General features: G+C 47.9%; 1 protein-coding gene across 4 annotated transcripts in view; it reads left to right on the top strand.

The window, feature by feature from the left end:
• Nucleotides 1-2715: 2715 nt before the first annotated feature.
• The window catches only part of LOC144612026 (signal transducer and activator of transcription 1-like), a 55962-nt gene continuing 46497 nt past the window's right edge, over nucleotides 2716-12180 (top strand). For all 4 annotated transcript variants that reach the window (XR_013549607.1, XM_078431486.1, XM_078431487.1 and 1 more), the window contains exons 1-2: nucleotides 2716-2938; nucleotides 6948-7082. Coding sequence is in view for 3 of the 4 variants with exons in the window: in XM_078431486.1 (XP_078287612.1) it covers nucleotides 6952-7082 (131 nt within the window). In the remaining variant the exon portion in view is untranslated. The remainder of the gene's footprint in view (nucleotides 2939-6947; nucleotides 7083-12180) is intronic.

Genomic DNA, 12180 nt, shown 5'->3' on the forward strand with positions numbered 1-12180 from the left:
CCCAGAACTTCCTGTCCTCCATCACGGAAGTCTTGGACGACAGCAAGCGGGAGAGTCTGGACCAACCACTGACCCTGGAGGAGCTGACTGGCTCCATCCGTTCCTTTGACTCGAGTAAAACTCCCGGAGGCGATGGCTTACCGGCAGAGTTGTACTCGGCTCTGTGGGACTGGGTGGGCCCGGACCTGCTGGAAGTGTACAACGACATACTTCTAGCCGGCAGCATGTCAGACTCTATGAGGAAGGACAGCATCACCCTGATCGACAAGCAGAAGGGGGAGATGAATGACATAAGGAATTGGAGACCCATCACATTGTTAAATGTAGACTACAAGATCCTGTCTAAGGCCATCGCCAACCGGGTCAGTCTGCTCTGGGACAGGTGATCCACCCGGACCAAACCTGTGCTGTACCTGGCAGGAAAATCTCAGACAGCCTGGTGCTGCTGAGAGACACCATTGCCTACGTGCAGGACAGACGGGTGGATGCCTGCCTGGTCAGCTTGGACCAGGAGAAGGCCTTCGACAGGATATCGCACACGTACATGAGGGACGTGCTCTCCAAAATGGGCTTTGGGGAGGGAATCAGGAAGTGGATACAACTGCCCTACACCGATATCTGTAGTGCAGTCCAAATTAATGGGTGGGAATCAGACAGCTTCCCCGTCAGGTCTGGAGTCAGGCAGGGTTGCCCTCTCTCCCCTGTCTTGTTCGTCTGTTGCATTGAACCCTTTGCCGAATCCATCAGGAAGGATGCGAGCATAAGAGGAATGACATTGCCAGGCAGTGGGGACACTCAGGTTAAGGCCTCCCTGTACATGGACGATGTCGCTGTCTTCTGCTCGGATCCAGGGTCGGTCCGCAGACTGATCAGCGTCTGCGACCAGTTTGAGTTGGCCACGGGGGCCAGGGTAAACCGCAGGAAGAGCGAGACCATGCTCTTTGGCAACTGGCCCGACCGATCTTCCATCCCCTTCACCATCAAGCCTGACTTCCTGAAGGTGCTGGGGATCTGGTTCGGGAAGGCTGAGGCATGTAACAAAAATTGGCTGGAGCGGATAGCCAAGGTGGGGAAGAAACTGGAGCTGTGGAAGCAGCACTCCCTCTCCATCACGGGGAAACACCTGGTCATCAGGTGTGAGGTGCTCTCGGGGCTGCTGTACTTGGTGCAAGTGTGGCCCGTCCCTCCCTCCCACGCCAAGGGGATCACCCGGACCGTCTTCCGCTTCATCTGGGGGTCGGCGATGGACCGGGTGCGACGGGCCACAATGCACAAGTCGGCAGACAACGGGGTAAAAGCGTGCCCAACGTCGCCCTCATTCTGATGGCCACCTTCGTGTGTGGCTGCATCAGGCGGAGCATAGAGCCAAGGTACGTGGGCACGAAATGCCACTACCTGCTGAGGTTCTACCTGTCCCCGGTTTTGCGAAGGATGGGCCTGGCGCAGATGCCACGCGATGTGCCAGTCAGCTGGACATTGCCGAACCATCTGTCGTTTGTGGAAAGGTTCTTCCGGACCAACACCTTTGACCACAAGTCCATCGGGCAGTGGTCAGCACGGAACGTCCTGCAGGCACTGCAGGGGAATGACTCCATGGATCCTGTGGCGTGGTTCCCAGAACAGACTGCCCAGCTTGTCTGGCAAAATGCCTCATCGCCAGTACTCACCAACAAGCACCAAGACCTGGCTTGGCTGGCGGTGAGGGGAGCCCTCCCAGTCAGATCCTTCCTGCACCGCCGGAACCTCACTACCAGCGCACGCTGCCCTCGGGACGGCTGCTACGGAGAGGAGACGGTGGCCCACCTCTTCACAGAGCGTGGATTTGCCAAGAGAGTCTGGAGAGGTCTGCAGGGGTCCCTGTCACGATTCATTCCGAGCAGCTCCGTCACAGAGGACTCTGTGCTCTACGGACTGTTCCCAGGGACGCATTCCGAGACTGACATCGAGTGCTGCTGGAAGGTCATCAACTCGGTGAAAGACGCTCTTTGGTCTGCCCGAGCTTTGTTGACCTCCCAGCGGAGCGAGCTGTCCGTCAAGGAATGTTGCTGACTGGCCCGCTGCAGACTGCAGGAGTACGTGCTGAGGGACGCACTGAAGCTTGGTGCAGCCAACGCTAAGGCCCTGTGGGGGAGGACCACAGTCTAGGGTCCTTCCGCTGCTGGACATGGGGGGCAGGGTGTGGTGGAGAGAGACGCCCCTCCAAATAAGGGATACTGGGTAAATGTAAATGTAAATGTCTAAATGAATGCCTGTATCGAATGTAACCTCCGGAAATGTCGGATGGGCTTGTTTAAAAAATATGTTTTGTGAATGATATTTATTATTTGAATAAAGTATTTTTTTGATATAAATTTAAAAAAATAAAAAAATCTCTAAAGGCAACCAAACTAAACCCCTTAGGTGGAATTTGACAAAGGTTGCAGCATCGAGGGTGCCCTGGGCCGGCCTGCACGCCCTCGGGCCGGCGAACTGCAAAGCCAGCAGCTTGCCGCCAAAAGCGAGGGCGGGGATATGCTAAGACCCTCACGCGCGTAACCGCCTGTCCGCCTCATACGTCACACGCACAGCTTTTGCGTCTGACACAGTTTCTTCGAAATCAGCTGCTCACACTGGGGCCGCCGCCGCCCGCTGAGTGGCCAAACATCGCGGGAGGCGGGATTAGAGCGGGCCGATTGACGTGCGGCCGGGCCAATGGTACCTGTTAGAATGGCAGCTCGCGTCACGCTGGCCCGTTCCCGCCGGGAGGGCGTCGAATTGTTGGAAGAGCTGAATGTTCCTCCGCCTGCTACCCCGAATGTATTTATTTAAAAAATACAGTATTGGAGAACTGTAATGCAAATTTCCTAACTAGAACAAGCACAAGAAAAGCCGCCACAACAATATTTCCAACAATAACATAACCTTTGCATGATTTTAGCCTTCAGCGCGGAAGTTTCGGGTAAGTTCACAACAGGCACTCTATTCTAAATTATAATTTCCTAATTAAAATACACGTAAATGAAATTTATGATCTCCTAAAATTAATGCGCATGTTAGTTGTGTGGTAAATTAACTGAAATTAAGTTAAGAATAGACTTCTTGTTCCCAGTTTAATCGTAATGACTCTGGGTTCTCGTCTGGTCTGATGTTTGTGTGTTTTTCGGTGACTGGGACACTGGACCTCGAACGTGTCGAATGCATTTCTCCCCCTTTCTCCCCTGGCCGACCACAACAACTTCAGGGAGCCCTGACTCACAGCTGCCCTGCATCTCCAACCCGCCCACTCAAAAGCAAGAGCACTATCTCATCGCAGACAGACAGACAGATACATTTCGCCTGTCTAAGCCCGCTGCCTGGGCAAGGCCAGCATTGTCATCAAGAACCAGTCTCACCCCGGCCACTCCCCCTTCACCCCTCTCCCCACTGGCAGTAAAGTACAGAAGAGTGAAAACGCACCTCCAGATTCAGGGGCAGTTTTTTCCCCAGCTGTTGTCAGGCAACTGAATCATCCTACCGCAACCAAAGTGCTGAACTACTATCTACCTCATTAGTAACCCACGGACTATCCTTGATCTGGCTTTGCCTCGCACTAAATGTTTTTCCCTTATCATGTATCTATACACTGTAAATTTATCGATTGGAATCATGTATTGTCTTTCTGCTGACTGGTTAATACGTAAAAGCTTTTCACTGTACCTCGGTACACGTGACAATAAACTAAACTGAACTTAAGCGGTTTCCCCAAGGCCCAGAATGGGTACTTTGGGCTATTTTTATTCCTTTTTGTTAGTTTCCAGCAATCTTTTAAAGTGCCCCACCTTTCACGAAAGTGTTAAATATTGGTGGTCACTTTGTTTGTGGGTGATTAAACAAACTAAGAAGCTTTTTTTTTCTTTAGATGAAATAATAATGGATTTAGAACTTCCTGTAATTTAATTGGAAGGTGCACTGATCAAACCTGACGTGTAGGTATAATGCAGGGCTTACACCAATTCATCAGGTTGGTATGGGTTGGGTAACTTATGGAGTTAACATTCAGGTTGAGATGTGTCAGACTGTTAATCACCCTGTGTCAAGTCAGGAAAGGATGCCAATGAGAATGCAAAACAACTTGGGGTTTTCAAACCTTTTTATTTTGTATAGAAATCTTGGTTCATGCCAAGGGGCAGTCCCTCAGGTTTGAGGAGGACTGAGAATGAGATTTCAAAATAAAAAGTTTGTGCAGTGTTGAGAGTTTATTGACGATAAATTGTTCCTAACCCGAAACGTTGTCTGTCCATTTCCCTCCACAGATGCTGCCCGACCTGCTGAATTCTTCCAGCACTTTATTTATTTTTACTCAGGATTCGACCATCTCTTGGATCACAAACTTATCTTTTGTTCCCTAGTTTATGCACAACTATCCACAAGACAACTATCTCCTGAAAACCATACAATAACTCTATACGGTGCATTGGGTCAACAGAAGTTTTTGTTTTGTTGCAATTTTGTTTTAAATATGCATCCTATCTTTTTCTCTCCCTTTGTGCTGACATAAGCTGAATTTTAGTTCCGTCTGCCTTGTTCAAGATAACTTTCTTCACACAGTGTCCTAAACTCTTAATAATAATAATAATAATACATTTTATTTATATAGCGCTTTTCATATACTCAAAGACGCTTTACAGAGATTTTGAGAACAAAGGGAAATTAATAAATAGATAAATAAGTAAATAAATAAATGAACAGAGAAAGGAGACAGAAGGTGAGGTGACCTTCAGTGGTTGAAGGCAGTACTGAACAGGTGAGACTTCAGCGATGTTTTGAATGTGGTGAGTGTGGGGGAGTCTCTAACGGTTTGGGGTAGTGAGTTCCATAGGGTGGGAGCAGCGATGGAGAAAGCCCTGTCCCCCCAGGATCTGAGTTTAGTCCGGATGTGGGGGGATAGGAGATTGGCAGCGGCAGAGCGGAGGGTGCAGGTGGGAGTGTGCCTGTGGAGGAGGTCGGTCAGGTAGGATGGGGCCAGGTTATGGAGGGCTTTGTAGGTTATGAGGAGGATTTTGTACTGGATTCTCTGGGGGATGGGGAGCCAGTGGAGTTTATAAAGGACGGGGGTGATATGGTCACGGATCGAGGTGTGTGTGAGTAGACGGGCAGCGGAGTTTTGAATGTATTGAAGTTTATTGATGATTTTTGAGGGTGCGCCATAGAGGAGGCTGTTGCAGTAGTCCAGACGGGAGGTGATGAAGGCGTGGATGAGGGTTTCTGCAGCTGTGGAGGAGAGGGATGGACGGAGACGGGCAATGTTTTTGAGGTGGAAGAAGGCTGTCTTTGTGATGTGTTTGATGTGTTTGTCGAAGGAGAGGGTTTGATCAAGGATGATTCCAAGATTCCGGATGTGAGGTGAGGTGGATACTGGGAGACCATCAATGTTGAGGATGAAGTTTTGGGTGGATTTGGTGAGCATTTTTGGACCAATGATGATGATTTCAGATTTGTTGCAATTGAGTTTGAGGAAGTTTGTTTGAAGCCAAGATTTTATTTCAGTAATGCAGTTTGTCAGTGTAGAGTGAGTGTTGGCAGTTAGCCTAGTCACGAGACTGGCTAGAAAAGGAAGGAAAGAGAATAGAATAGTCAAGCACAATTATGTCCTCATTCATGTATATCGGGGCTCATCCTGCTGACTGGGATAGTGTTTGTAATTAAACATGAGAATAATGTCCCATTGACATTACAAACCACCGAAGTGAACGTAGAACAGTACAGCGGAGGAAGGAACTGCAGATGCTGGTTAAAACTGAAGATAGGCACAAAATGCTGGAGTAACTCAGCAGGACAGGCATCTTCTCTGGATAGAAGGAATGGGTGACATTTCGAGTCAAGTCTAAAGAAACGTCACCCATTCCTTCTCTCCAGAGATGCTGCCTGTCCCGCTGAATCACTCCAGCATTTTGTGTTTATAGAACAGTATACAGCACAGGAACAGGCTCTGTTTTTGCTGAAAGAGCTGCAGGGAAGTGTCACAGAGGGTCAGTTATTTCCTTGTGCCTTATTGAACAGAGTAGAATGCAGTAATGTGCTGCCTTTGTACTTTAGTAATCTGGTCATGTCTATTTGCTTGTTTGATCGCTGCTGAGATTGAATGTTGCCTGCACAGATCTAATATTGATTCTCTATTGATTCCCCATTATCTCTTGGCCTCTTCTGCCATCTAGTATAACATCAGTTGCGAAACATGTTCCATTTTGATTTATTTGTATTGGATTCCTCAAGTGAAATTTTCTTTGCAAAACTTTTAGAAACATAGAAAATAGGTGCAGGAGTAGGCCATTCGGCCCTTCGAGCCTGCACCTGCCTTCTCTCCATACCCCCTGATCCCTTTAGCCACAAGGGCCACATCCAACTCCCTCTTAAATATAGCCAATGAACTGGCCTCAACTACCTTCTGTGGCAGAGAATTCCACAGATTCACCATTCTCTGTGTGAAAAAAAACTTTCTCATCTCGGTCCTAAAAGACTTCCTCCCCCTTATCCTTAAACTGTGACCCCTTGTTCTGGACTTCCCCAACATCGGGAACAATCTTCCCGCATCCAGCCTGTCCAACCCCTTAAGAATTTTGTAAGTTTCTATAAGATCCCCCTCAATCTTCTAAATTCCAGCGAGTACAAGCCGAAGCTTAAGTTCCTTTCTAAGAAGGGGGAAATAGGGCTAGGACCTGCTGTTCGTTCAGTAGGATTATGGCCGATCTTTCATATCCCTCAATTCACTTATTAACTAAAAATCTCGGTCTTGCAGATAGTCATAGAGCTACACAGCATGGAAACAGGCCCTTCAGCCCACTTTGTCCTTGCCAACCAAGTTGCAGGGCAACCAGGGCAGCACAAACAAAACCCGTTTCTGACTATAAGACATTGTAATAGTGCAAACAAACCACCATAGTGTACATAATCCATTAATCCTCATTAATGCAAGTGTTCTTTTTCCCTAGCGGTATGAGTCAGTGGGAGAGGCTAAAACAACTGGATACAAAGTACTTGGAGCAGTTGCACAGTCTGTATCAGGATGACAACTTTCCCATGGATATACGGGAATACCTTGCGCATTGGATTGAAAGTCAGGATTGGTATGTTAAATTGTATAAGAGGAAACCATTTCTATTTGAGTAAACTGTGTTCCCTGTTGGAAATCCTTCAGTTGCCATGGTTTTAAGTGCCTTTGACACCTCCGAGATACGGAAAAGATAACTGGGGAGGTTGACTCCAACTTAGTTTTAATATTCTTTTGCCCCTTCTGTAATTATGCCTGGCTTGATTGAATTGATTAAAAGATACAGTGTGAAAATAATCCCTTCAGCCCACTGGGATCATGCCGACCATCGATCACTCATTCACACTAGTTCTATGTTATCCCACGTTCTCATCCACTCCCTACACACTAGGGGCAATTTACAGAGGCCAATTAACCCACAAATCTATGGGATGTGAGATGAAAATGGAGTACCCGGAGGAAACCCTTGGGGAGAATGTGTAAACTCCACACAGACAGCACACAAGGTCAGACACAGACAACACCCGAGGTCAGGATTGAACCCGGGTCTCTGGCGCTGTGAGGCAGCGGCTCTAGCCACTGCTCTGGCTTAAGCATACTTGCCTCAGGAGTTCTTATCCACGAATGACATGAATATGTAAGAAAATAACTGCAGATGCTGGTACAAATCGAAGGTATTTATTCACAAAATGCTGGAGTAACTCAGCAGGTCAGGCAGCATCTCAGGAGAGAAGGAATGGGTGATGTTTCGGGTCAAGACCCTTCTTCAGACTGACATGAAGATGCTCAATTTGCCTCAAGGGATAATTTTTTGTGCTTTTTTTCTTTATAGAGTCATTCAGCACGGAAACCCGCCTTTCCGCCCAACTTGCTTATGCTGACCAAGATGCCCCCATCTACACTAGTCACACCAGCCTGCGTTTGGCACATATCCCTCTAAACCTTATCTATCCATGTACCTGTCCAAATGTCTTTTAAATGTTGTTATGGTACCTGCCTCACCAACCTCCTCTGGCAACTCGTTCCATGCACCCACCACCCTCTGTATGGAAAAAGTTGCTCCTCAGGTTCCTATTAAATCTTTCCCCCCCCTCATCTTAAACCCATGCCCACTGATTCTTGACTCCCCTCCTCTTGGGAAAAAAACTTTGTGCATTCACCCTTACTATTCTCATGATTTTATACACCTGTATAACATCACCGCTCAGCCTCCTGTGCTTCAAGGAATAAAGTCCTAGCCTCTCCCTGTAGCTCAGGCCCTCAAGCAACATCCTCATAAATCTTCTCTGCACTCTTTCCAGCTTAACAACATCTTTCCTCTAGCAGGGTGACCAAGATTGAGTGAATTAATTGCTGTGCTGTACTCTTAATTCAGGATGAAACCAGTTGGAGTTCTTCACTGAGGCCCGAGTAGATACTCCATTAGTTTAATTGAGAGATACAGCACGGAAACAGGCCCTTCAGCCCACCGAGTCCACGCCGACCAGCGATTCCCGCACATTATCTTGCACACACTGGGGACAATTTTACACTTGCACCAAACTAATTAACCTACATACCTGTGCGTCTTTGGAGTGTGGAGAAAACCGAAGATCTTGGAGAAAAACCACACAGGTCACAGGGAGAACGTACAAACTCTGTACAGATAGCACCCGTAGTCGGGATTGAACCCGGAAGTCTACTGCTGCATTCTCATCCGTGCCCTTCTCTTGCCAAACGGTTTAGATGAGCATTAAATGCTTTGGAAGGTTAAGGAGATGAGGAGAAATTTCTTTAGTCAGAGGGTGGTGAATCTGGGGAATTCTTTGGCCCTGTACAACTGCAGAAGGACCTCTTTGCTCCTATACTCAACTCCTCTTGTTATGAAGGCCAACATTCCATTGGCTTTCTTCACTGCCTGCTGTACCTGCATGCTTCCTTTCAGTGATTGATGCACGAGGACACCCAGATCTCGTTGTCCTAACTTGACACCATTCAGATAATAATCTGCCTTCCTATTCTTACCACCAAAGTGGATAACCTCGCACTTATCCACATTAAACTGCATCTGCCATGCATCCACCCACTCACACAACCTGTCCAAGTCACCCTGCAACCTCATAGCATCTTCCTCACAGTTCACACTACCACCCAGCTTTGTATCATCTACAAATTTGCTAATGGTACTTTTAATCCCTTCATCCAAGTCATTAATGTATATTGTAAATAGCTGCAGTCCCAGCACCAAGCCTTGCAGTACCCCACTAGTCACTGCCTGCCATTCTGAAAGGGACCCATTTATCCCCACTCTTTGCTTTCTGTCTATCAACCAATTTTCTATCCATGTCAGTACCCTACCCCCAATACCATGTGCTCGAATTTTGCCCACTAATCCGGGACCTTGTCGAAGGCTTTCTGAAAGTCGAGGTACACCACATCCACCGGCTCTCCCCTGTCAATTTTCCTAGTTTTATCAGCCTTCAGTCCCATCAGTCTACCCAACACCATTTCCTGCCTAATGTGGATTTCCTTCAGTTCCTCCATCACCCTAGGATCTCTGGCCACTAGAACATCTGGGAGATTGTTTGTATCTTCCTTAGTGAAGACAGATCCAAAGTACCGGTTCAACTCGTCTGCCATTTCCTTGTTCCCCATAATAAATTCCCCTGCTCCTGTCTTCAAGGGACCCACATTTGCCTTGACTATTTTTTCCTCTTCACATACCTAAAAAAGCTTTTACTATCCTCCTTTATATTATTGGCTAGCTTACCCTCGTACCTCATCTTTTCTCCCCGTATTGCCTTTTTTGTTATCTTCTGTTGCTCTTTAAAAGAGTCCCAATCCTTGACTTCCCTTGTCAGCCACGGGTGTGTCTTACTCCCCTTGGAATCTTTCCTCGTCTTTGGGATAAATTGATCCTGCAACTTCTGCATTATTCCCAGGAATACCTGCCATTGCTGCTCCACCGTCTTCCCTGCTAGGGCCTCCTTCTAGTCAAATCTGGCCAGCTCATGCCTCTGTAATTCCCTTTGCGAAACTGTAATACTGACACTTCCAATTTTCCCTTCTCCCTTTCAATTTGTAGAGTAAAACTTATCATATTGTGATCACTGCCTCCTAATGGCTCTTTTACCTTGAGTCCCCTTATCAGATCAGGTTCATTACACAACCCTAAATCCAGAATTGCCTTCTCCCTGGTAGGCTCCAGTACAAGCTGTTCTAAGAATCCATCTCGGAGGCACTCCACAAACTCTCTTTCCTGGGGTCCATTACCAACCTGATTTTCCCAGTCTACCTGCATGTTGAAATCTCCCATAACCACCGTAGCATTACATTTGCGACATGCCAATTTTAGCTCTTGATTCAACTTGCACCCTATGTCGAGGCTACTGTTTGGGGGCCTGTAGATAACTCCCATTAGGGTCTTTTTACCCTTACAATTCCTCATTTCTATCCATACTGATTCTACATTTCCTGATTCTATGTCACCCCTTGCAAGGGAGTGAATGTCATTCCTCACCAACAGAGCGACCCCACCCCCTCTGCCCACCTGTCTGTCTTTTCTATACGTTGTGTACCCCTGAATATTCAGTTCCCAGCCCTGGTCCTCTTGTAGCCATGTCTCTGTGATTCCCACAACATCATACTTGCCAATGTCTAACTGAGCCTCAAGCTCATCCACTTTATTTTTTATACTTCGCGCATTTAAATACAACACTTTAACTTCGGTATTCACCTCCCCTCTCACACCGGTCACAATTGGCCCTGACCTTACTCTCTTATCCCATCTAGAACTTCCCTTCCCATTTATTCGAGAGTCCTTTGCAATTTCTCCTGTATTCGCTTCCCCTTTAACTCCATCTCCATATTCCCAGTTTGTCAACTCCTCCCCCCCCACTACTTAGTTTAAAGCCACACGTGTAGCACTAGCAAACCTGACTGCCAGAATGTTGGTCCCCCTGCTGTTAAGGTGTAACCCGTCCCTTTTGTACAGGTCACCCCTACCCCAGAAGAGATCCCAGTGGTCTAGAAATCTGAATCCTTGCTCCCTGCACCAGCCCCTCAGCCACACATTAATTTCCGCGATCTCTCTGTTCCTGCCCTCACCAGCACGAGGTACAGGTAGCAGTCCAGAGACAACCACCTTCGACATCCTACTTCTTCCTAACTCTCTAAACTCACGTTGCAGTATCTCCTTCCTCACCTCCCGACGTCGTTCGTGCCCACGTGCACAACTACTTCCGGTTGATCGCCTTCCCTCGCTAGGATGTTCTGAAGCCGGTCCGTGATGTCTTGAACCCTGGCACCAGGGAGGCAACAGACCATCCTCAAGTCCCACCTGCGGCCACAGAATCTACTGTCCGTACCTCGGACAATGGAGTCGCCCACTACTATGGCTCTTCCTGTCTTCGGTCTCCCCGGTCGAGTTTCCTTGCCTGGATTCGAGCCGCCAACCTGTCCGCCGCTCGGACTGGAAGCGTCTTCTGCCCCAACAGCTCCCAAGAGGGTGTACCTGTTTGCAATAGGCACAGCCACCGGGGCCTCCTGTAGTCCACGTTCACTCCCCCTTGAAACGGTCTCCCACCTTCACTGGACCTGGACCCTTGGTGTGACAGCCTCACAGTAGGTCCTGTCCAGGAACCTCTCGCATTCCCGGATGGCCCTGAGGTCAACCAGCTGCTTTTCCAACTCCGCCACACGTTCATTCAGGAGCTGCACCTGGACACAGTTCTTGCAGAAGCTCCAGCGGTGTCCCAACCTTCCCACATCCTGCAGGAAACACACTGCACCAACGTATCTGTCATTACTTTATTGTCTAAAAACAAATCAGGCTCAGAAACAACTGTAACCTCCTCGCCGAAGACTCACACTTTTCTCACAGGGCACTTCCCTCGACAGTGTTTCACCCAGACAGGGGGGCTGCACCCCTTGTGCAAGCCTTGTAAATTGTCTAATTGGCCAATTTACCAAACTTCTAATTTAATTGATCAGCCAATCCATGTACTCACTTCTATCCTGCCTTCCTGACGAGCTTGGAGGTATGCGCTTCACTGATTGCCTGCTAGCGTCCCTTTGGCGCTCTTTTTAAATGAACTTTTTACCTTCAATTAACACTTACTTTCTTTCAGCCAACGGTCGTCCTTGCTTCTGCTCTCCCGACCTTTACTGACTGACTGCTAGCGTCCCTTTGGCGC

The sequence above is a fragment of the Rhinoraja longicauda genome, chromosome 42 (assembly GCF_053455715.1).
Source record: "Rhinoraja longicauda isolate Sanriku21f chromosome 42, sRhiLon1.1, whole genome shotgun sequence".
In the NCBI taxonomy this organism is placed as follows: Eukaryota; Metazoa; Chordata; class Chondrichthyes; order Rajiformes; family Arhynchobatidae; genus Rhinoraja; species Rhinoraja longicauda.